Source organism: Lynx rufus, unplaced genomic scaffold, assembly GCF_022079265.1.
Source record: "Lynx rufus isolate CCGP_SWC_20201006 ecotype Redwood Valley unplaced genomic scaffold, mLynRuf1.p SCAF_6, whole genome shotgun sequence".
NCBI classification, from domain to species: Eukaryota; Metazoa; Chordata; class Mammalia; order Carnivora; family Felidae; genus Lynx; species Lynx rufus.
The window spans coordinates 102,448,775-102,474,661 of NW_025814878.1; the positions used below are offsets into that span (position 1 = coordinate 102,448,775).

Below are 25,887 nucleotides of genomic sequence, written 5' to 3' on the forward strand. Positions count from 1 at the left end.
GTCACTTGAATTTATAAAACTATAGGAATTTGTGAGTGCAGCGGTGAAGGCGGAGAGGAAGGTGGCTGCATTACTCAAGGTCACACAGCAAATTAGAGGCAGAGATACACTATATAGTGTGTTATACAGCCCGAACTTCTTTCTCAGGACACTCTTCAGAGTTCTAACATCAGAATTTTTAGCTACTCAAGCCATAAAAAGGGAGTAGTACCACCCTCCCCTCAACATGCAGCCACTTCTTGTTGCTGAGGACAAAGTAAATAAAACATGGCCCATGTTTTGGGAGGACCCAAGCTCACCATTTACAGGGAGTGACTATATGAAAGGCAATGTCTCATAGTGTATAATTTGACCTACCTGGCACATAACATAATGCATATTCATACAACCTACATAATTACATTATACGGTTATTATCTTATGCGATATTATGTATTATGTAAGTTCTATTATATATAGCATATAATATAGTAGAGTGTAACTTATAGTAAATACATTCACTATAGGAAATAGGAAGTACTTTGGGGTCATAGTTGGCTGGTGATTTTGTGCATGTGCACTAGGCTCATGGCAAAGCAGAATTGTGAGGGGTGCCTGGGTGGCTCAGTCGGTTAGGTGTCCGACTTAGGCTCAGGTCGTGATCTCACAGTTTGTGAACTCGAGCCCCGTGTCGGCCTCTGTGCTGACAGCTCAGAACCTGGAGCCTCCTCCGGATTCTGTGTCTCCTTCTCTCTCTGTCTCTCTCAAAAATCAATGATACATTTAAAAAAAATTCAAAGCAGAATTGTGAACTTGGGAAGATTGCCGTCAGTGGTACCCTGTTCTCCTGACACTTTCTGGCTTGCACTGGTTTCCTAGGCTTTCATAACAAATTACCGTAAACTGGGTGGCTTTTCACACACAGAAATTCTTCTGGAGGCTAGAGGTTTGAAATCGAGGTGTCAGCAAGGTCACATGCTCTCCAAAGGCTCTAGGGAAGGATTCTCTTCCTCATCTCTTCTAGCTTCTGGTGTTTCTGGCAATCCTTGGTTATTCCTTGGCTTGTAGATGAGGGACTCCAATTTCTACCTCTGTCTCCACATGAAGTCTTCCCTTGCATATCTTGTGGCCAAATTGTTCTCTTCTTATAAGGACATAAGTCATATTTAGAGCCCGCCCTAATCCAATATGACCTCATCTTAGCTTAATTTCCTCTTGTAGAGACCCTATCTCCAAATAAGGTCACACTTACAGGTTTTGGAAGGACACAGATTCAGTGTGTGTGTGTGGGGGGCATTATTTAACTTACTACACTGCTTTTGTGCCTGCCTTCTGCCCTCATTGTTCAGAGCCTCTTTGGGCCATCCATCACATTTTCCCTCACACTTTTCAGGGCCTGGAGTCCCATTGAGTTTCACCTGGCTGTTCCCTGTTTGTGTTTTGCGTGGTTGCCACAAGTTCCCTTCATTGAACCCATGAGTTTAACCACGGTTTATGTGGACTGCATAACTGGTGAGCTGCCAAGGAGGAAAGGGAGAAGCTGAACAAGTCAGTAGGAAAACAGAAACAACAACAATAACAACAACAAAGACGAATACCCGGATTGAAACACGGGCTAAGAACTTGCATAGACATTTCTCCAAAGGAGATCCAGATAGCCAACCGGTATATGAAAAAATCTCAGTGTCACTCATCATCAGGGAAACGCAAATCAAACTCGCAGCGAGATATCCCCTCACATCAGTCAGGATGGCTATCATCAAAAAAACCCACTGACCCAACCAGCATTGCAGAAGACGCGGGGAAATCGGGACATAAGCGTGCTGTTGGTGGGAGTGCATTTGGAGAAGCCACAGTGGAAACCAGTATGGGGTTCCTCCAAAAACTAAAAATAGAACTGCCTATGATCCAGCAGTCTCCCTTCTGGATATTTATCCAGAAGAATCGAAACCGGGATCTTGAAGAGATAGTAGAACACCTTTGTCTTCAGGGCAGCACTGTTCACAACACGCAAGAGGTGGAAAGAGTCTAAATGCCCACGGACAGATGAATGCCTAAAGAAACTGTGAAGTCTATTTTAAGAGGCCTTGAAATAGAAGGAAGTTCAGAAAACTTGACACCAGGGAGGAATCTCAAGGACATAAGGCTAAGCGAGTTAAGTCAATCACAGAAAGGCACCTACTGCATGATTTCATTCCTGTGAGGTCACGAAAATGGTAAACATCATAGAATCAAAGCGAGGAGCTGCGGTTGTCAGGGCCCAGGGTGGGGGAGAGGGAGACGAGGAGGTGCTATTCAACAGGAATAAAGTTTCAGGTGAGCAAGATCAATGAGCTCTGGAACTCTGCTGTGCAATGCCGTGCCTGTAGTCAACAGTAATGTATTGTCCACTGGATGTCTTAGGGGCTAGATCTCGTGTTCGGTGTTCTTCCCACAAGAAAGGAGAAGAAAAGAGAGGAAATAAAAAAAGAAAAAGAAAGAGGAAGCTGAGAATCCTCCCATGTTGTGTCTATTGCTCCTTTGGCAGTTTTCATTTACCGGAACCAGTATCATCGTTTAGGACAATAGTGAAAATGGGGGGAATCTGCGAAGGCCAGGACCCTGTGCACCCTCCAGCACAGCTGCGTGCACGCGGACTGAAGGGTGGGGTGTGTGCGTACAGCCTGATCACTGTCACCTGCAGCTCTGTGACCTGGGGCCACCCTGTTAACCTTGTCTGGGTCTTCAGATTGGACCACAGGCGTGGCGGCAGGAGCCCTGCATCTGGAGCCAGATGGCCTGGGTTCAATCCAGGGACCCTTAGGCCAGTTATTTCCTCTCTGTGCCTCAGTTTCCACATCTTGCAAAAGGGTGATAATATCCCACTACATAGGCTTCTCATGAGAAATAACTGAATTCATATTATACGTGAAGCATTTCGAATAGTGCCCGACAACGCAGACATCAGTTGTTACCATTACATGAGTTTTCTGTCTAGCCAATAAGAATTCCAATATTTTACTGGTTCCTCCTTCAATTCCCTGTCATTGCCCCTCCCCACGCCCACCAGAGCTAAAACAGGTGACAGTATATGGATATGACTTTTGGTTTTGTTTTTTAATTCTTGTCACTTATAGTGTAACCGGCCCTAGGGAACAGTTCCTTTGTCAGGATGTCTTAAAGGACCAGGAACCAGGTACCCGTTGAGTGAGTGCTTCCTGGGAAGGTCTTAGGGGGCTGACATCATAAACGCAAGTTAGCAAACCAAGCTGTTATTAAATTCACCGTTGCCTGTCGGAGTGTGGCTTTATCGGTAACTTTAGCTCTGTGGGTAGGTGTGGCGCCCACGCCGTGCCCTCCCACCTTTCAGATTTTTGAATAACGGAGCCCATGGTGTCTCAGCTGCTCGGGAGTGGGTCCGTTTCCAGCACCAAGGAAAAGTGAGAACTGAATAGGGATGGGGCTTTTGGTGTCGTTAAGAGAGAGGTAAAATAACTGTAATTTCATAGCAATTACCTACAACCAACACCGTCAAAGGCGCCAGTTTTCCGCGATAAACCTGAGCCTCTGCTGGGAGCAGTTTGCGAGGCAGAAATAAGCACACAATTAGGCTCTCATGTACGAAAGACGGCGTCACCCCCTCCCCACCCAAATGCCACAGCTGAACAGACCTCAAAGGGGAAAATTCGCGTTGCATTTTGGGAGTGCATTTTTTTTTCTCCCTCCCTTAGAAAAAAGTCTTAATAAGCCCCCATCCCGGGACCTTTGGATTGTTTGCAGCTTTGCCGGGAAGCCCGGGGGCCTTCACTCCCCTGGCCCTCCCTGTCCTTGGAGGAAGGCACTCCAGCCACCTCTTGGGGCCGTGGTTTCCAAGGCGGCTGCTAGCAAACTGGAGTGAGTGGGTGATTCCCCCTCTAGGCACCATGTCAGGGGCCCATAAACCACTCGGTGGAAACGAATCACACAGGGATCGGCTCCCCGAACTTTTTGTTTGTTCATGGATGTGCTGAAAATGAATTCCTTATAACATTCACGTCTCTGTAGCCCGCTCAGAAATAAAGCGAAACTTGCCTTTCAGTTGATTAAGAAACAAAAACAGGGGCGCCTGGGTGGCGCAGTCGGTTAAGCGTCCGACTTCAGCCAGGTCACGATCTCGCGGTCCGGGAGTTCGAGCCCCGCGTCAGGCTCTGGGCTGATGGCTCGGAGCCTGGAGCCTGTTTCCGATTCTGTGTCTCCCTCTCTCTCTGCCCCTCCCCCGTTCATGCTCTGTCTCTCTCTGTCCCAAAAATAAATAAACGTTGAAAAAAAAATTAAAAAAAAAAAAAAGAAACAAAAACAAAAAAGCCACGCTATTTTGAGGAAGGTACTGAGAAAGGGACATCTATTGAGCAGAATTATGCAAACACTCAGTAATGCTGTTATTATCATTATACAGTAAAACCTTGGTTTGCGAGCCTAATTCGTTCCAGAAACACCCTTGTATATCAAAGCAAACTTCCCCATAAGAAATAATGGAAACTCAGATGATTGGTTCCACAACCCAAAAATATTCGTATAAAAACGATTACAATACTGTAATAGAATACAAAATAATAAAGAAAATGCCAAATATAAAGAAAAATAAACAAATTGACCTGCGCTTACCTTTGAAAACCTTCTTGGCGGGTGTGAGGGAGCTAAGAGAGAGGAGGGTTACTGTGTAGGACGTCTTTCACTATCACTAATGGAATCACTGCTCTCTATTGGCTCAATGGAATATTTTTCTGCATGGGGGCCATTGTATACGCTCATTTGGATGTAGACTACAATACAGTATTAATAAACACTTGTCATATACTGTATTTAATGTAACTGGCAATAAGGCAGCAGAGGAAAGGGGCTATATCCGCAGGCAGCCTGACCTACAATGAAGCAAAACATTCCTGAGCTTCCTCTTGTGTAGAAACGCAAAGAACCGTGCATAGGTGCTCTGAAGTGACAAAACATACACTAGTGCCAGTTGGGGGCACCTTCCAACGTTCTGAAACATGACTGATTTTCTGCCACACGCTGGCCTGAGACTGAGCATCCGAGCATGGGAGCCGATCACCCACAATCCTGCAACGAGAGAAAGAGACAGAGAGAACCACAGGCTCAGTTGTGATCATGTGGCGTTCAGCATCACGTACTACTCGTATGGCAAGACATCACTCCTTTATCAAGTTAAAATGTATTAGAAATGTTTGCTCGTCTTGCAGAACATACTCGCAGAACAGGTTACTTGCCATCCAAGGTTTTACTGTATATGTGTTCCTGCCTTATCCACCAGCCGACTCCACAGAAGGCCATAAGCTCCTTGACCAAATGCATTTTTTAATCTCCTGTGTAATTTTCTCCAGTGCCTTGCACATAATCGAGAGCCAATACACAGTTATTGAGTAAAAGAATAGTTTAACAAGCGAATGGCTTCTTGATACTGAGGTAAAGAACCAGTACTAAGGGGGCTATTGATTAAAATCTTGAGTCTGCTGTCTGGATGTAAAGAGATGTGTTGAAGTCTGAGGTACTTGTACTCATGACATACCATGGAGCAACGACCAAAGGACAGAACAGAGTAAACCAGGGAGGAACATAGTTGGGTTCGGTATAGCCAAAGAAAAGTATTTCTAATTGTTAGAAGTACCCTCAGAATGGACTGCTTTGAGAGATACAAATTGTTGGTGAGTGGAGATATTCAAACACGAACTAGATGATGACTTGGGGGGACAGAAGTTGGTGGTCTAACATCATTTATATTAGACTATGTGATGTTGAAGGTCTCCCTTTACCCTGAGATGGTTCTATGGTTTCAGAAATTTATGAGTACATACTTGCCATACTGGGAACTCAAATTCAGTTCAGTCTGTATTGATTGAGTCCTTACCGTGTGCCAGGCATTGCCCTGCAAAGATATTAGGAAGACAACAGTAAGATAGGGCAACTGCCCTTTGAAGTTAGACTGGTCACGGCTTTAGTAAGTCCTCTGTATATTCCTTCTTGCTAACACGTACATGCCGATTCAAGACTCTGGTTCTCTTCTTTCTAGGCTGGAATCGATGGGGAAAGCATTGGCAACTGTCCCTTCTCTCAGCGTCTCTTTATGATCCTGTGGCTGAAAGGAGTTGTGTTCAACGTCACCACTGTGGATCTGAAAAGGTAAAAAATGCTGTATTAATGAGGGGTACCTTTGGCTGCAGGACCAGAGATCTTTCTCTGAAGGGGGGGGGGCACAGCTTGCCCATGGCTCCCAGCAGCCTCCTGCTCACACCTCATTGGCCAGACGGTGTCTCAGGACCCTCCCCCACTTACAGGAGAGACACCCGGGACTGCACATTTCTCTGCCCAAATTAACAAGATTTGAGTAGCAAGAAGGAAGGAATGGATATTGGATGTGCAACTGTGAGTGGCACGGAGATGGGCACGCATATCTAAAAATCCAGGAGTCAACCATTCCAGTAGTGTTAGTGCCCCGTCCTGGGGGACCCTAGCGGGACTTCAGGTGTAAGACGCTGAATTTCCAGGGGGTGTTGGGATCTGACCATTTCCTCTGCTTTGTCCCCAGTTTTAGAATTCCTTAGTGTGAGCCTTCTGGACCATAGGGTGGGACGGAGAGTCACTCGTGCAGTTTTAATGGTTGTTAAAAATACCAGGCATCATTCACTATCTGGAGCCACACGCGTTTCAGTCTTACATCCTGTTTCCTGTCTTCCGCCTGTCCTATCAGTGAGCTCAAGGCTCACTCTCTGAGCATTTATCATCCACCTCTACCTTCTTCCCTGGCCAGTTTAGCATATTCTCCATGTTGCTTTTGTGTAAATTATTCTATACCCAGAACCCTACCATCTAGAAATATCTAGAGATATTTCCATTTGCATTTTCTAGTATCACTTTAAAATTGAGGGGCGCCTGGGCGGCTTAGTCGCTTGAGCATCCAACTTCGGCTCAGGTTTGTGAGATCGAGCCCCCTGTCAGGCTGTGTGCTGACAGTGTGGAGCCTGCTTCATATTCTCTCTCTCTCTGTCTCTCTGTCTCTCTGTCTCTCTCTCTCTCTCTCTCTGTCTCGGGCCCTCCCCTGCTCAAGCACTCTCTCTTTCTCTCAAAAATAAACGAACATTAGGGGCGCCTGGGTGGCGCAGTCGGTTAAGCGTCCGACTTCAGCCAGGTCACGATCTCGCGGTCCGTGAGTTCGAGCCCCGCGTCGGGCTCTGGGCTGATGGCTCAGAGCCTGGAGCCTGTTTCCGATTCTGTGTCTCCCTCTCTCTCTGCCCCTCCCCCCGTTCATGCTCTGTCTCTCTCTGTCCCAAAAATAAATAAACGTTGAAAAAAAAAATTTAAAAAAAAAAAATAAACGAACATTAAAAGATAAATAAATAAATAAAATCTATGTGTCAAAAATTGTTATCTGTCGTTCCTCCTTTGAGTTGGGCTCCCCTTCTGAATTCCTGGGTTCTTCCGTTGTCTAAGCACTGGAGAGTTTCCAGCTCCCTTCTTTTGCCACCTCCATTGTCAATCAGTTGTCAAAGGCAAGGCGTTGTCCCTCTGTGCTGTTGCTCACCTTGGGGCCTTCTCATCTGCTCCCAAAGCCCAAAGCAGTGGTTCAGGTCCCACCACTGCCAGCCCGACTGTTTCTTTGTTCTTCCAACTGGACTTCTCCCTTCCGGGTTCTCTTTTTTTCTGATCCATCCTGTATATTATCCGAATCTTATTCTTCCCCAGATAGTTCTTTAATCATGTGGCTCCCCCACTCAGAAAACCTTCTGATCCTTCCCATCATCTGCGGAATAAATGTAGCTGCAGCTCTCTGTCTAATCTTCGGCCCTTCCCAACGTTGTTTCCCGATGCTTCTCTCGGTGGCCTCTCCATCTCTGTCAGGTTGGACTGCCTTTTGCCCCGTCCCCTCTGGCCTCCGGTCCCTGGCTAGCATGTTTCCTCGGCCTCCTGGAAGCTCTCCCGCCTTCCTGAATGGACAGACTGGTGTTCAGCCCCCCTCCCCCGGATTATCATCTGCGAAAGTGCACTTGCAGGTTTGGCTGGGGATCAGAATGGGAAAGGAAGCCACCTCAAGCATTCCTCAGATGCTTATATTGCTGTCTCATATCTGTTATCTGACCCTGCCAACACCCGCTGAGGTAGGCCAGGCAATATCAGAACTCCAGTCCAAAAGATACGGAAACTTTCTTACTGCAAAAAAAAAAAAAAAAAAGGAAAGAAACAAGAGACAAAGAAAGAAAACATGTATACAGCAAAGAGTTAAGAACCTTTTAAATGTATGATACAGTGAATATTACTTTCTTGTCCTGGCACCACCAGTTATCGGCTGAGTGACCTTGAGCAAGGCCCTTCATTTCTCTGAGCTTCCGTTTCCTCATCTGTACAATAGGGATAAGAGCACTGCCTTGTATAGGGTAACTGTGAGGATGTAGCGAGGCAGGCCATGGAAAGCATTTACATCCACTATTGTGCCTGGCTCGTATCAGGAGCAACACCCACAGACTGTTCCTAGCATCGTTCCTTCCCTTGTGGAACTGATGATGCAGTCAGAAAAAGAGGGCTGATCTATATTAAACAGGCCATAAATTAGACTTGGTGACATGGAATTAAATGCTAATGTCGAGTGTCATCCATAAATGCTGAAGAGGGTCAACAAAGACAGAGGACCGTAACTGACCAGCAGGTCACTGGCCAAGTCCACCTGAACAGTGACAGCTATAGGCAGCACTCCTTAGCGATGCCAGACGCCAGAGGCCATTGTTCTCTCGAGTCACAGGAAAAAAAAAATAATTTCTGTGTCTTTAAAATTTTTTTTAATGTTTATTTTTGAGAGAAAGAGAGAGAGAGAGAGAGAGAGAGAGAGAGACAGAGCGTGAGCAGGGGAGGGGCAGAGAGAGAGGGAGACACAGAATCCGAAGCAGGCTCCAGGCTCCGAGCTGTCAGCACAGAGTCCGACGCGGGGCTCGAACTCACAAACCGCAAGAGCATGACCTGAGCCAAGGTAGGACGCTCAACCCCCTGAGCCACCCAGGCTCCCCAGTTTCTGTATCCTTAAGCCACAGAGAGGTAGTGGCTGACAAATACAATGGGTATAGATTTCCCCTCCCAACTGAGGAACCCAAGCATTTTCTGCCTGTGTCAGCTCTGGAGAACAGGAGGAGCAGGTAAAGAATGTCCTCTCATTGTCCAGATGAGGGACACGCACCAAGTAAACAAAGGGACCAAGTAGATGAGATTTTAAAAATACTTCTGGTCGCAGCCGCCTTAAGGAGTTCCAAGTGTCACACAATGCAGCTGGAGAGGATGTGTGTTTGGGCAATGATATGGGAGTAGCACCCTAATTGAAATTCTTCCCGTCCCCTCCCAAACTGATTACGCCCGCCAGGAATTTGTTTCCTTACAGACTCCTCTTCGCCCTTGTGTACTTTTCTTCTGTTCTTCCCTCTCGTGTTTTCCACTCCCGACTCCCACATGTGTTGTGTGCTCTGCGGGAGCATTTGGGGTGACTCGGATGTTCAGCCCTGCGCAGGGAAGTGTCTTTTGTTGTCCCTCCCCTCCCTTACTGTTTCCTTGCCTCATGCCCACCCCACCCACCACCCCCTGCATCGACCGGTCCTCCTCCCTCACTTGCATTTCCGCCAGCTGGTGGAAGCATGGAAACACGCCCTTGGCACCATCAGGGCCCCTGGGCCAGCCCAAGGCCACTTTCTCTCCTGTGGCCCATACCCTTAACGGTGCAGAAGATCTTTCTTAGCATAAAAGTGTGATTGGATTCATTAATTTTTAAAATGCTAAAGCTTGGGATTCTGTACAGTGCATTTTTGTTAAGCTGAGGGGTGAAGGAACTTTTGAAAGCAAAGCCCAGCCTCTGCCCTGGGTGTTAACATCTTGGCGCTCATTTAGACGGCCACCTGCCATTCCTTTCTGATTTTTCGGTAGGACTCAGTTCCTTCAGCTTGACTTACTCTCGTGACTTCCACCCGACAGACTCGCTGTCACACCACATCCCTTCAGAGCTGTCTCCACCCTCCCTTGCCCTACACCCCCCACCACACGTCTGTTCTGCCCACAGAAAGGCTGGACGGCCCAGGGAGTGTCGTTGACAAGTCGCAGGTTGCCCCGAAGGTGAGGCGCCCTGATGTAAGCCACCTCCTGAATCTCGATCTCTCTGCAGAAAGCCAGCCGACCTGCACAACCTGGCCCCTGGCACGCATCCGCCCTTCCTGACTTTCAACGGGGACGTGAAGACGGACGTCAATAAGATTGAGGAATTCCTGGAGGAGACCTTGACTCCTGAAAAGTAATGAGCTGCTTATTTCCGAAGCTGATGACGGGCCGGGGTGGGTCCGTGTTGGAACTAGAAAAAGCACGGCGTTAGCTTTGAGGAGGCAGATGTTCAGCGGAGCGGCATCAATCCAGAGCCTAGGACCCTCTTTTCAACCCCAGAGGGCTACCAATCTCAAAACCGCTCCACAAAGTCCAACTCCAAGGGTGGATACCCCTGTGAACAGGATATGCCTCCTAAGGAGAGTGCCGGGAAGGGTGTCCCCCCTGTCGCCCTAAGTGAGTCCTCTCCAGTTGAAGGGTGTCCCTCTCCGTCCCCCTAAATGAGTCCTCTCCAGTTCACTTTGCCTGAAAGACCCCTAACTGAGGGCAAAGGCTCCCCCATTTTAGAACGAGAGCTGGGAGGCTGACAAAATGTGAATAAGCCAGGAGAACGGTAACCCCGTGACTTAAAACCACACCCAAGTATGAATAGGAGTCACAAACCTGACGAGGTCTGGTTGGAGCCCATATTCAAGGATTAAAAAAGACTGACTCCTCTTCTTTAATCTTTTTTTTTTTTTTGAGAGGGAGAGAGAGTGAGGAAGGGGCAGAGAATCTCAAGTAAGCTGTATAGCTCTATGTTGTCCGCACATAGCCCGACGTGGCCTCGAACTCACAAACCATGAGATCACGACCTGAGCTGCAAGGCAAGAGTCAGATGCTTAACCCGCTAAGCCACCAGTGCCCCTAGAGACTGACCCCTGGTCTGAAGTCAGCCCCAGGGGACATGGTAAGGAGGAGATCAGAGGGCTGACTGTAGGCTTGGGTAGACAAGCTGTAAAAGAGGAATAAAGGAAGGAAAGTGAATTCTGAAAATCCATGGGAACTAGACTTGTTGGCTATACTTCATTGTAATCAGGGATTCAAACAATCACACAGTTTTGTTTTAACTAGAAAAAGATTTCTATAGGCAAGGCACAGACTCCATCCTGTAGGACAGCCACTGAGAAGTTTGAAGCGAAAGTGGTTGGAGCCCATTTTCAGGCTTACGTCGGGGCTGGGGAGACAGGAGGGCAGAGGATGGAAAAGCTGGAGGTGGAGAAATCAATTAGGAGGAGCTACTTGGTATCAGCCCATGGAAGACAGACCAGGTGGCTGAGCTAAGGCAGAGGCAGTGAACTGGGGACAGAGAGGTACGAAGGACCTCAGTATTTACTTAGCACATAAAATAACTGGGATTTGACCACTGGAAATCACCATCTTGCATTTATTTTAAAGTTGTATTTATTTATCAATACTTGTATAGCCCTAACTGTGTGCCCTGCGAGATGGATGCTACAGTTGCCTCATTTTTTTAAGTGTATTTAGAGAAAGAGAGACAGAGACAGAGAGCTTTTGCACAAGCGAACGAGTGGGGGAGGGGCAGAGAGAGAGGGAGGGAGACAATCCCAAGCAGGCTCGTCTCACGACCCTGAGATCATGACCTGAGCTGGAATCAAGAGTTGGACTCTTAACTGACTTGAATCACCCCGGTGCCCCACCAGTCGCCTCATTTTACATTTGGGGAAACTGAGGCATAGAGAGGTTGAGTAACTTGCCTAAGTTACTAAGTTACTACTACACGCATCTAACAAGTCACTGTTAAATTAAAACTCCCAGTCACGCTCTGAATAAGCCTTAACATTTCTACATTCCTCCTAAAGGGTGTTCTTTGTCATTCACGTTGGGACAGTTGATTTTCACACTAGGAGCGGAAAGCTGCCTCAAGCCCATTGGAAGCAGCTGAGTGTAGACTTTGAATGAGCTCATTAATTAAATCAGCCATACCCCCCTTCTCAGGACACCAGCCAGCCACTTTGCTGAAAGGGGCCCGAGAGGGCTCAGGGGCCACCCCCCTCCCTCGGGCCTCCCATCTCCTCGCTGGTGCTGGTTTGAAATCCCACATGAGACAATACATGCTGTTTGCAATAACTAGACAGGGTTTAGACTTTGCATGGGAGACCCAGGAGGGGATGTCCAGGGCGAAGCTATTTTCTTTGGGAAGTGAGACCCACACTCAGGAGTGACCACTTGCGTCAAGGCCAGTGGGGAACTCGAAATGGAAGCGGTGGGGAGCAGCGGGTCCTACTGGGTCCTCGGCCAGGCCCGCGGCTGGAGGTATGCAGCGCTGGGCTGGGCCCGCGGGGGGCTGCGGCTTGCTCTCCTGGTTCAGTCGTGCGCTGTGACCCCCTCGGATGTTCCCTTTCGGTGTGAAAGGATGACCCGAGGGCCCCTCCTGCACTAGATGCTCACCTTAGCCAGGGTCCCTCCGCCTCAACCGGCTGTGCCTTTCTCCAGGCTGTTTCTCTTACTCAGGGGTCTCCTGTCTACATCCATAGTGGGACCAACGGGGCCCATAAGACCCCCGGAGTTACACTCTTCCAGTGCACGTGTGCATTCTTCCACGGGAGGACCGTCATCAGATTCGTCATCGTTTCATCCTTCTAAAAAATTTCCATGATCCAACTAGAGCTAAGCGGGGTTGGACGCAGACGCTGCCTCCTCTCTTCCCTGTCCACCCCCATTACCTGTCCGGAGTTCTGCTTCCTTCATGCTGTTTTGTGCGTCAGTGATGCAACAACCCACCACACCCAAGTAGCGGAAACTCAAAACTGTTACAATGCCTGTCTCTCGAGCTCCACCAAGACGGAGGCCGTAGCGATGAGACCATCAACCCCTCCAGAGCCCCGAGGAGTGTCCTTTAGATGCCTTTCTATGGGTTAGACGGGGGCAGATGCCCCAGTTACCTTCCAGTAAATGCCACCTAGCCGGGACCTCGGCACCACAAAGGGAGACCTGCTATTCTACCCACAACAAGCCGCAAGCCCCTGCTGGCTTCCCCCTGCCTGGATCTGGGAGGCCCCAGGAGAAGTGCAGCCTGCCCCTCTGATTCTCTAGGGGGCAGCAAACCCCCCATAACTGTTCACTGAATGCCGCTCTGCCATGTGTTTTTCATCACACCACTGTTTGTAAAAGCTGCCAGAGAGCCAAGGCATTGTGGTAGCCTTTTTCCCCTTAGCTTTATTTTTTAAAGGAAAAAACCGCATGCAAACACTCCAACCATTTTTTTTTTTTTAAATCATATTTGGTATTTGGTCCCACAAAGCATTTGGTGTCAAAAGGAATCCAGGAAGTCTCCAGTAGTTTCTAAATGAGACTCACTTCCATTTCTTCCCAAAGACCGGCCCAGTTAATGCTCAACAGGGAAGCCCCGGGATTAGCGTTGGCGATTGCTGTCGAGGCATGCTGGGCCTCACCTCTCACCTCTGTAGAATGGCCAAGATTCAGAGGATCCAGAACTGAGAGGCAGGAGACCAGACTCTAGTCACCTGTCTATAGGGCTTGTTTGTATGGCCTTGGGCAAGCCTGTCTCCCATTTTCTCACGAGGGGGTGAAACTACATAGTCTCAAAAATGCCTTTCAGCAGAAGCTCTGTGATCCCATGAGGGTCTCAAAGCGCTTTACCTGAGCTGGTTATAACCCTAGTGCATAGATGGCTGTGCTAAGAGGTCAAGAGGGGAAACAGATAACGGAACATGGCGTAGTATGTGGTCAGTCAACTAGCAAGAACGCGTTGGGTGTAAGCAGGATTTGGAACATTGCCAGAATTGGGAAACACTCCGAATTCATGAGTTTAAGAAGTGTTGAGGGATCTCTCACAACAGTGTAAAACAAGAGTGCTTTTTCTCAACCCTCTGGGAAGTAGAGAAGCAGCCTCAGTACCAACGACAGGATGGCACGGTGGCCAGGAGGATGGGCTTTGGGGTCAGAGGGACTTGCGTTCTAATCCACACCACTGGGTTGTGCCACACTGCAGTAACAGATTAGCCACAAAATCTCCGTAGCTGAGCAGAGTGCAGTTTATTCCTCACTCCAGCAAAGTCCGAGGGGGCAGTATGGCCCCCTTCCATATTGTAGCCTTTGGAGTACGGGACCTCCAAGGCTCCTTCAGCAGAGAAGAAGTAAGAAGGTTCCTACCAAATGTTTTTATTTATTTTTTTATTATTATTTTTCTAACGTTTATTTATTTTTGAGATAGAGAGAGACAGAGCATGAATGGGGGGAGGGTCAGAAAGAGAGAGGGAGACACAGAATCGGAAACAGGCTCCAGGCTCTGAGCTGTCAGCACAGAGCCCGACGCGAGGCTCGAACTCACGGACCGCAAGATCATGACCTGAGCCAAAGTCGGATGCTTAACCGACTGAGCCACCCAGGCGCCCCCTACCAAATGTTTGTAAAAGCCATGGTCGTGAGTGGTTACATCACTTACCCTCTCATCCTATTGGCCAGAATCCAGTCACATGGCCCCAATCTGCCTGAGAGGTAGAAGCTGGGAAATGCAGAGAAGCGTGTGGATATTTAATCTTTCATTCTCAAATCTCTAAACTAATGATCGTAATGTTGATCTCATGGGGCTATCATCGAAGATAATACTTCTTAGCCTAGTGCCTGACATTGAGTAAGAGCTCATTAAATGGCCTCTTGAAGCATTAGAAAGAGAAGCCAGTCTCCCTTTTTGGTGACTGTTTTCCAGATGCAATCATAAGGACCTTTGTCTCAAAACCACAGATCCCAAGGGATGTCTTTTAATGACTAAGCCAGACCCTGTGTACCTCTAAAAATCATTTGCTTAATTAGCAGAGACAAGACAAGCCAGCACACAAAGATCAGAAGAATCAGAAGCGTTAACCTGTTTCTCAAGTGAGGATTTGGTGAGGTGAGGAAGCAGAAATAAAGGGAAAGGGAGAGAGGAGGTCCATCCCCTTTTAAGCTGATTAGAAAAAGGACGGTCAACACTCAACTGTCAGGAGAGACCCTAGAATCAGCTAAGGCCTCTTCATGAGGGCAGGAGAATTGTCTTTCTTTCTCCAGTGTATCCCCAACCCCGGGGACAGACAGGGCCTGCTGGATGCTTAATGCATGTTGGTTTTATTGTATGGGCCCCTTTTGCTCAGTGGCATGGTCGTCTCTGAAGTGAGATGTCAGTTGGGATCCTAAGCTAGTCATAGCGCATATATATATATATATATATATATATATATTTATAGCATATATATATTTTTTCCCACTAATATGTACAAAAAATTTTTTCTTATGAGAAGCCAACTGTTTTACATCCCAGAATGAAACTTAAGTGCTTGTCTGAGATGAATGCATTTGAAATACGATCTCTTAAAAATAGAATGGAGAGAAATTGTCATCAGTTAGAGCAGGTATCAGCAAACTTGTCTGTAAAAGGCTAGATACTAAGTCTTTTTGGCTTTAGGGGCCATAGAGTCTGTGTCACAATCCTGCTGTTGTGGAGCGAAAAGAGCCACAGACAACATGAAATGAACGGACGTGGCTATGTTCTGATAGAGCTTAGGAACGCGGAAATACTATTTTTCATATTATTTTCACATGTCACAAGATACTGTCCTCCTTTTGATTTTTTTCAGTCATTTAAAAATGTTAAAAACTATCCTTAGCTCATGAGAGGTATATAAACAGATATTGGGCTGAGTTTGGCACATGGGCTGTAGTTTACTAACCCCGGAGTTAGAGCAATTCATCATCTCTGATTGTCATTAGACCACATCACAACCTTCAAAGATGCTTCTATGAATGAAACACTATTTCTTACTTAGCCTTTTAGAGAAACAGAATGTATTCTGTAGCCAGCCCACTTCTATGCATATACAAAATATGGTATAAATATGGAGCTGCATTGAATGTACTTAACATCCTGGATAGTAGCCTTCTCAAGTCTAGTTACCGAAATCGGTGAGATTAATATTTGGATACACATTTCTCACAAAGACAAACTTCAAATGGGACAGTAAGCTATGCAGTAAAATCTCAGTAAATCATAGTACTTAGAAAACTGGACAGTATTACCACCATGGCCCTTTGTTATCTGTCTTAGATTTGGTTCTATCTACCCATGTTGGGCCCATGCTGATTGTGAAGAAATGGTCACATTGTTTCAAGTCTGACCGAATGATGGCATAAAGCAAAGTAAAACAACAAATCCAAACAAATAGTCCACTGAAAATGCATTTTCCAGGCCCTTCTCTCTTTACCTTATCAAGCAAAAACAAAGAGCCCTTGGTAGTTATTAATAATAAAGGCAATCAATTCTTTTTTTTTTCTTTCAGGATCCCAAATAATGTTTTTTAAATATAATTTATTGTCACTTGGGCCAACATACAGTGTATATGGTGTGCTCTTGGTTTCGGGGGTGGATTCCCGTGATTCATCGCTTACATACAACACCCAATAAGGCAATCAGTTCTAAGGGCATGCCAGATTCCACATCCAAAGGCCAGAATAGGGAAGGTTGATCCTAAGTTCAGTATCTTGGATTACCTAGCATCTTGCAGGAAACGGTGTTGTGCCCGCAGTTATAGCAGATGAATCTGATAATTCCCGGTGTACTCAAGAAGACCTGTGTGCTGAACTTGTTCAGAGCGCCCTCTGCAGGTGAACAGAGAGATTTCATTCATGGTGCTCAGCCAGGCTGGAGGGAGGGCTTTGGGGCTTTAAGGGTAAACAGTAGAGTCCGTGAGAGGCCACAGGACAAGGGCCTGAAGAGCTGGGCTTCCAAAGTGAAACTGCCTGGGTTGGAGTCCCGGCTTTGCTACCTAGCCGTGTGACCTCAGGCAAATTGCTTAACTTCTCTGGGCCTCGTTTTTCTCATGTGGAAAATGAGCCCGATAATAGCAAAAGTTTTGTAAAGATAAATGACGAATACACATAAAGGGGCTAGAACAGTGCCTGGCACATAGCAGGCACTCAATGCAATGTAGCTTTTGCTGATATCAGAGAAGTGATGTGATTGAATATGAGGAACACTGCTCCAGGGGCAGGCCAGATTCTCAGGGTCCCCCAACCATTTATTATCCATGGGCCCTTATAATGGCCATTTTACCTCTGGTCTCTGGTTGCTTTCCCTGTAAAATGAGGACCATAATGCCTTCTGTATCTGCCTGATGGCAGAGGGCTGGACCCAGTGACCTTCTGAGGACTCTTCTGATAGCAATATCTGAGATTAAACAGCCGCCTAGCATGGCCCAAGAGTGGACGGTCTTACCTAATGGGCCATTTGAGGAGTGGAAGGAAGGAAGGAAGGAAGGGGAGAGAGAGAGAGAGCGAGAGAGGGAGAGGGAAAGAAAAAGAAAAAAAGAAAAAGAAAGAAAAGAAAGAAAGAAAGAAAGAAAAAGAGAGGGAGAGAGGAAGGAAGAAGGAAGGAAGGAAGGGGAAAGAGAGAGAAAAAGAAAAGGAGGGAGGAAGGAAAGGAAGGAAGAAAGGAAGGGAAAAACAGAGCAACAAGTAATTTTTAGAGACTTTTTGGTTCATATTACTTAAAACGTTAAAAGAAATTTAAAAAGCATTTTGCTTTTTAACATGAAGCAGTCAAACAGTGAGCAGTAGCCGGCTATTTATGCAGAGATCACAAAGGTCCACATAACTGTGTAAGTACGCATCTGTCCCCCATCTCCGTCCACCCCTGCCTGGTTGCACGCATAAAATGTTTGTGAAATAACATTTCTGAAAAATTGGTCTGAATTGGTCACTTGGATGGTGCTGAGGGGGTCAAAGCCGTGGATTCCCACACAAGCAACCTTACCTCGTCCAGTTTTAGAGCCAATAGAAAACAGTCCTAACTCCGGGCTGCCTCATGTATCCTTCTGTCTTCACATGAAAGACTGTGCAGAGGTGAGAGGCTGGATCATTGCAAATCTGTCTCCATGCCTGGAAATAAAACCACTGAAAACACTTGTGCTGTTGGAGGCTGGTGCTTTCCACATCTTTTTCCCTCACACAAGTAAGAAGTGTGCGAAGGAGGCACACCTGGGGGGCTCAGTCGGTTAAGTGTCTGACTCTTGAGTTGGGCTCAGGTCGTGATCTCATGGTTCATGAGTTCGAGCCCCTGGTCAGGCTGCACGCTTAGCACAGAGCCTGTGCCTGGGATACTCTCTCTCCCTCCCTCTCTGCCCCAACCCCACCGCTCTCTCTCAAATAAATAAACATTAAAAAAAAAAAAAAAAGAAGTGCGTGGGAAGGATATTTCAGAAGAGGACCAACGGGGGGCGCCTGGGTGGCGCAGTCGGTTGAGCGTCCGACTTCAGCCAGGTCACGATCTCGCGGTCCGTGAGTTCGAGCCCCGCGTCGGGCTCTGTGCTGACAGCCCGGAGCCTGGAGCCTGTTTCAGATTCTGTGTCTCCCTCTCTCTCTGCCCCTCCCCCGTTCATGCTCTCTCTCTCTCTCTCTGTCTCAAAAATAAATAAACGTTAAAAAAAATTAAAAAAAAAAAAAAAAAAGAGGACCAACGGTACCCTTTCTTTTGAGAAATGGTTTCCAAGATTCAGCGGCAAGGTGTTTAGTATCCCCTGGCCCCTGGAATTAATTAGCTCAGTACAGTTAGGATTATCACCACAAGCCTGGCAGTGGCTGGTTATTTTAATATGATTTGGGAAACCTCAAGGACCCCACCTGGTGTAGAGACAAACTCCTCTAGAATTTTGATTAGAGTCCTTTTGTTTGTCCAAACGCTGTTTGGTCATCTCTGAAGAGGGCACCACCCAGGCCCTCTGAAGGGTTTTTCTGGCTCTCTGCCCACAGACTGTGTCCTACCCCCCCCCCCCCCCCCAGGCAACTCTCCTAACCTCACTGGCCTCTGTTTTCTCCCTTTTCTCTGCCCATCTGCCCTATAGGATAGGTGTAAGATCCCCCCAAAGATCTGTAGATCAAACTAGAAACAGGGATGTTGCTAGTCGTTTGGGGTAAAGGAGCTCCAAGTTCTCACTGATTCTAGAACACCATGCCTTCCCTTCCAGGTACCCCAAACTGGCTGCGAAACACCGGGAATCCAACACGGCAGGCATCGACATCTTCTCCAAGTTCTCTGCGTACATCAAAAACACAAAGCAGCAAAACAATGCTGGTGAGTGGCTCCCTTCCCAGAGCCCCTGGCAGCAGTGACCCCTGCCCAGGGCACTTCAGGTACTTAGGCCAGAGAAGCACCTGGAACCCATGCGACTTGCTGTTCGCCCACACCTGTGTCCCCTGTGACAAGGGGCTGTAGATCCTTCTCTTTGTCTAGTGCAAGAGAACGGCCCGTGGCCCTTTCTGCTGAATTTGGAGGGAGGGATGCACTTTGTGTTCTGAGCGTGCCTTACTGCACATCATAATGGTCTGCACAGAAGGTTCCTGCCTCGGCCATACCACTGTCCGTTTGTGCCACATTCATAACCCTGCCTGTGTTCTCAGGAGGCCCTGATTGGAGCCACATATTCCAACTTCCTTCCAGTCCCTGAAAGCTTGCTCAAGGAAGGAGTTGTGCAGAGGCCATGGTGGGACGGCAAGCAGAGCCTTGCCCTACCGCAAGTGCAGAGGGTGCTGGGGAAGCCACATCTCAAGACCTGGTTCATCCTCCATCTGGCCTTGGCTACAGAGCCCAGGACTAGTTTTCTTATGAGGCCTTCTCGGAGGGGTCTGGGCGCCTCATTTAAGCTCAGTGCATTTTAAGTCCCTCATTTGGCCTTTCCTTTAAGAACTCGCCGAAGCAATTTGAATAGAACTCACACTGAGCGCGGGTAACACTTGAAGAACTGTGATAGGCCCCGGGAGGAAAAAGAAGAAGGATGAGAAAGTTCGCTTGCCTTCAAGGGGGAAAAGGAGCACCTTAAGGGTGGGAGCCTGGAGCCCAGCACAGAGCCAAACAGAGCAGGGGCTTCATGAATCTTTGTGAATGAGTGGCCATCAGAGTAACACACAGTGGACCCAAGCAAGGTGGGAAATGCTAGACGCTTTAGGAGATCAGAGGAGAAAGACATCTTTGGGGACAAGGTGACCAGGAGGGGCAGCCATGCATGCAGGGAAAGGGAAGAACACTTTGGCAGGAACAGAGTTGGTGCCGTGGAAAGTAAATATTTTGGTTAACAGTTACTGAGGACCTGGGTGGTAACAGGCACAGACTAGATTCTAGGAAAACCAGAAACGGATACTTTCCCCGTCTTGAAAACCTGGCTGGTGCAGAAGAAAAGGCTTAAATTCACAAAAAGCCAAAGAGCAAGAAAAGAGGCAAGGGAGTCTGAAGAGCTCATTAGCTGCCATGGGGAAGGGGAAGCAATATTTGCTAGAGGGGTTCCGAGCAGGAAGAATGTACCCCAGGGCCTTTGAGAAAGCTGCTTTGAAGGGGTTTCCCCTGGGTCTTGAAGGTTAAGGGGGAGTCAGTTGGCTGTGACTATAGGGAGGAGGTGATGGGGAGCTGGGAAAGTGCCAGTGACAGAGACTGGGGAGGGTGGCCAGAGCCTGAAGCGTCAGCCCGGGAGGTTGGGTTTTATCCTGTGGGCCACGCCAGCCATTAGAGGTGCGTGAAGAGGCGCCATAAGGAGAGTGGCCTACGGGGAGAAGAGGAAGAAGAAGGGATGTGGAGATATTTTAAACATGCTCCGTGCTCTTGCTTGGTTGAGGCCCTATTTGGAAATGGGATCTGCGCAGATATCATTAGTTAAGGGTCTCGAGATGAGATCATCCTGGGTTTAGCGTGGTCCCTAAATCCAACCACTGGCGTCCTTGTAAGAAGGGGAGAGGGCACACAGAGAGCAGGGGGGTGGTTCCTGTGAACGTGGTGCAGAGATTGGAGTGCTGTGGCCAGGAGCCAAGGACGCCTTGGGCCACCACAGCCTGAAAGAGGCAGGAAAGGACTCTCTCCCCCAGCCAGCCCCAGAGCCCTGTGAGGGAGTGTGGCCTTGCTGACACCTTGATGGTGGACTTCTGGTCTCTAAAAGTGGGTGAACAGATTTCTGGTGTGGTAAGCCGCCCAGTTTGTGGTGCTCTGTTGAGGGCACGAATGTGGCCCCTCACGGCCGTGTGTGCGAGGGCAGGCCGGGCTTGCCTGGCTGGGGACCCGAGACAAATGAGCCGACCGGTGGTTCGTGCTTGTCCCCCCCGGGCCAGGACTGGCTCTCAGCTCTCAGCTCCGGTTTGCAGATTCTACATCCAGGGCCCTTTCTTCTCAGCCACAAATACCTTCCTTCATACTTGTCAAAGCACCCTCGGGAGGATTCTCTCATCTGAGCCCTCCAGATTTTTCAAGTTACAAACAGTATTTACATATTCTCCGTATTTACAGTTCTTCTATCCCCAAACCCAGAGCAGCAGTTTCCACTGAACATCATGTATCAATTTCTTACAAACTCAACACTCTCCAATTTTCATTGTTTCCACTTCTTCTCTTTCACCCTGTTTTTCTCTGGGTCGGGTTTTGCCCTCCTGACTCCTTCTCCCCCTGACTCATTTGCACATTTCAGGGCTCCGGCATTTCTGCTGTCCCAGGGAGCCCATCCCCTTCATGGCCCTTTGTGCCGGTCTCTTCTCCTGCCTTGAGCTAGATGCCACGCATTTGTTCCTCCCCTGTCACCGTAGCTTGGCCACCCCCACCCCTGCCCTTTTCCTTTCTTTTTCCTTCCCTCCACCCTTATCCCCGAGTTACGGTCTACTGGGTCCAAAAGTTCTGAGGCTTAGCAAGCCAGAAGCCAAGGCAGAGAGTAACGCCATGGTCCACCCCATGCGGCCCCTTAACCTGGAAGACGGTCCACACCCCTCTCTGCTTTATCCCAGCTGTGGCAGGCAGCCCCTCGTGACAACTTCAGCAAGAGACCCCCGGCTTCCTCCGACATGCCTTCTTATACCACTTTCCCATTTTTCTCTCTGAATCTTCAGCTCTGTATCTATTTCTTCAATGTCCTGTCTTCAGATTGGCCCTTATATGTTTTCAACTTTTTTTTTCTCTTGAAAAAAGCCTTCCCTCCCTCCCCTCTGGCCCACCCAATACCTCTCAGACCCCATATATACAAGGGCCATGGCTTGTTCCTTTCCTGCCCTCATGACATCAAAGTGTGAAAAAACCCAATACTGTGACATCGTCTGCATGCTGGGTCATCTCTCCACTCCCACGGTGGATACAGGGACTGCCATTCAAAATTTCCCTGTTTCACACAACATTAAAAGTCCCCAGACCCAATCCAGGGGAGCCATCCCCAGCTAGCACACAAGAGAATTCCCCCCAGTTTGTACACACAGTCATTTATTCACTCAACAAACAGATGGCATGGAGTGGCCACAAGTCAAAGCTAATGTTTCAAGAGCTTTTCTTGGGGCCCCTGGGTGGCTCTGTCGGTTGAGCGTCCGACTTCGGCTCAGGTCACGATCTCACGGTCCGTGAGTTCGAACCCCGCGTCGGGCTCTGGGCTGACCGCTTGGAGCCTGGAGCCTGCTTCGGATTCTGTGTCTCCCTCTCTCTCTGACCCTCCCCCGCTCATGCTCTGTCTCAAAAATAAATAAACATTAAAAAAAAAAATTTAAAGAGCTTTTCTTAAATGCCAGGCACTGTACTAGGTTCTAGAGTTGTGAAGACAGATGAGACAAAGTCATTGCCATCAGTGAGCTAACCAGGGGCTATAAAACATATAAACAGGCAATTGCTGGCCGGGGTTGGAATTCTAGGTCTGCTGCGTCTAGCTGTACAACCTCACTAGAGAGACTTCTCTCAGAGCCTCTGTTTCTGCATCTGTGAAATATACTTTTTTTTTTTTAATTTTTTTAACGTTTATTTATGTTTGAGACAGAGAGAGACAGAGCATGAACGGGGGAGGGGCAGAGAGAGAGGGAGACACAGAATCGGAAGCAGGCTCCAGGCTCTGAGCCATCAGCCCAGAGCCCGACGCGGGGCTCGAACTCACGGACCGCGAGATCGTGACCTGAGCCGAAGTCGGACGCTTAACCGACTGAGCCACCCAGGCGCCCCGAAATATACTTAATAATACTTTCAATGTCTTCATTGCCACAGAAGGCAATTAATAGCATATCCCAGGTTTGTAATGCAGACTCATTTGCTTTATCAGTCGGTGCCTGTAAATCCTTTAGCACCGTGCCTGACCCGTGGTAAATGCTCATTGAATGTTCACTTTGGGTCTCGCTGCTAATTGAACAAAATGAGACCAACACGAATATCCGCATCAGACGCTACCGCCTTAGCTCATACTCCCGCTACCCGCAACCAGCACGTTCAAATCTCCGGCTAGTGTCAGCTCATTTCCACTTGTTTCAGTGTTTCCCATTTTCTTGTTGCATTTCCCTCCTCTCCGCAGGACACGTCAAAGAGGGTCCGTGAGCTGGCTCCACCCGTTACACCTTCGGGATCGTTACGTTTGACCCCGAAGCCCTGGTCCTGTGCTCTGTCAGGTTGTCTATCACTGCTCAGCCTCCTCCTTCTGTCATTACCCGATCCTGGTCCCCTTGGTCTGCTGAGACCTGATTCCATCTCCACGCCCCTCCATGCTCCCTTTCCAAACTTGTTCTTCACTCCGCTTAAAGGTAGCACTGACGTCCTCATCAGAATGTCCCAAGACCCCCATGGAGTAAGGTCCTACGCGAGCTTACTTTCTTATCACTTGGGATCCCCACTGCCACCCTGGTTCGTGGGGGAACCAAGGACCCTACAGGCAACGGTGTGGTGGTTCCAACTTGCAGCCTCTGGCATCGGCTGCCTGGGGCTCAGACCCCAGCTTCGCCTCTCTTCTTGCTGGCCTTGTGACACTGGGCCCATCATATCAACTCTGTGTGCCTCGGTTTCTCATCTGTAGAATGGGCACAATAATTGTATGTACCTCAGGTTATAACTATATTATTTTGATTACAATTACACATAGTTAAGTCCATGAGTGAGAGGAGGGGAGCACTAGGGACAACATGAAGGATCACCCATACTTATGGGAGGGCAGCAAGAGAGGAGTCAGGGAGGAAGGTTAAGGTCTAGCCAGGGAGTAAAGAAGGAAGCTAGGAAGGGTAGAAGACGGAAAAGATGTTGAAGTTGAGGAAGGAAAGTGTTTTTTTGAAGTTTATTTTTTTATCTTGAGAGAGAGAGTGAGCAGGGGAGGGGCAGAGAGAGAGAGAGAGAGAGGGAGGGAGAGAGAATCACAAGCAGGCTCCACACTGCTAGTGCAGAGCCCGATGGCAGGCTCAAACCCACGAACCATGAGATCATGAGCTAAGTCAAAATCAAGAGTCCGGAGGCTTAACGGACTGAGCCATTCAGGCGCCCCCGTTTGTTTGCTTTAAGAGTGATCCGTGGTATGAAATGCTGCGCACAGGGTCACGGGAAGCCTCGTTGTCGCACACAGCTGCCTGGAGCAGTCCTTGGGCAGCTTCTCTGGATACATCCCCTTGGCCTGCAGCTGCCCATGTCTCAGATCCTACACCACCAGAGAGAGTCCGGGCTGGCCAGAGGAGCAGGGCCCTTCTCCTTTGGCGGGGAGGGGAGGTCTGCACAGGAGGAGACCATGGGGGAATGGGATCCAGAGCTCACCAGGAGGGAGCGCTCGTGGCCTGAGAAAGGACATCTCAGGATGGAGAGAGCAGCACTGGGCTTGGATTCGGCTGTAGGAGCCCCTGCTCTGAGCCCCTGCACGGTGCATTTTCAATCCAGCAGGGGCAAGTAGCTGGTTCAGTATGGAAGGTTTACAGCAGGAGGACCAGGGGAAGGCGCCAGCTTTGGCCATCCGGTCTTCGGCACACCTGGTGACCCACCTGGTGGTGAGGTGTGACCGGCGGTCAGCTCTGTCCCCACCCCGATTGCCATGCTGCTTCCCCCGAGAGGCAGAGTGCAGCGGTGGCCTGGCCTCCACCTTCAGGCCTCCACGCTTGGGCCTACATCGCTCACGTCCTCCACCTCTCTCTGCAAGTGTTGCCTCCTGGACTTACTGCTTTCACCCTCCTCTGAGATGCCACCGCCACACGTGGAGGTCCGGTGACCTGGCGGCAGCCCCGACCCACAGCTCTGGCTCTCCTGGCTCCCGTACCCCATCCTGCTCCGGCACCATGCCACGGGGACATCGCTGCCTCTCTGGTTGTCCCTTCCCTCGAAGGGTTTCTTTTACACCCTCCTTAAACCTGTCTCCCTCACTCTGTCTTCTCCAAGAGGACCTGGGCTTTTCTCTCTGAATACCCACCCGTCTTCCCTTTTGCATTCCGAACCTTCAAACTGCCATTTCAAGACTCTAAAAATCTCTGCCCAACCCCTGGGCTTTCAAGAAACTCATTTTCGCTACTTCCCTAATCTGGGGGTAAAATACTATATTTAAAATTTTTTTTTTTTTAACATTTATTCGTTTTTTGATAGAGACAGAGTGTGAGTGGGGGAGGCGCAGAGAGAGAGGGAGACACAGAATCCGAAGCAGGCTCTGGGCTCTGAACTGTCAGCACAGAGCCTGATGCGGGGCTCGAACTCATGGACCGTGAGATCATGACCTGAGCTGAAGTCGGACGCTTAAGCAACTGAGCCACCCGGGCACCCCAAAATACTGTATTTTTAGTTTACTTTTTCACAACTTCCCTTTTTCCTTATGCTTTATCCTATTAAGTCTACAGGTTTATTTCACTTTCTGTATATACTGTGCACTCTAGGCGATTGACGGGAGGGTCTAATGTGCATCTTTAATTCTCTGTTAGTCACTATTTAAAAAAATTTTTTTTAATGTTTATTTATTGTTGAAGGAGAGAGAGACAGAGCAAGAGCAGGGGAGGGGCAGAGAGAGAGAGGGAGACACAGAATCCGAAGCAGGTTCCAGG

The 25,887-nt window shown here is 48.5% G+C and overlaps 1 protein-coding gene across 2 annotated transcripts in view; it reads left to right on the forward strand.

The window, feature by feature from the left end:
• Positions 1-25,887, forward strand: part of CLIC5 (chloride intracellular channel 5) — a 106,119-nt gene that overhangs the window by 50,339 nt on the left and 29,893 nt on the right. For both annotated transcript variants that reach the window (XR_006966074.1, XM_047101439.1), the window contains exons 2-4: positions 6,023-6,132; positions 10,142-10,267; positions 19,092-19,198. Coding sequence is in view for 1 of the 2 variants with exons in the window: in XM_047101439.1 (XP_046957395.1) it covers positions 6,023-6,132; positions 10,142-10,267; positions 19,092-19,198 (343 nt within the window). In the remaining variant the exon portion in view is untranslated. The remainder of the gene's footprint in view (positions 1-6,022; positions 6,133-10,141; positions 10,268-19,091; positions 19,199-25,887) is intronic.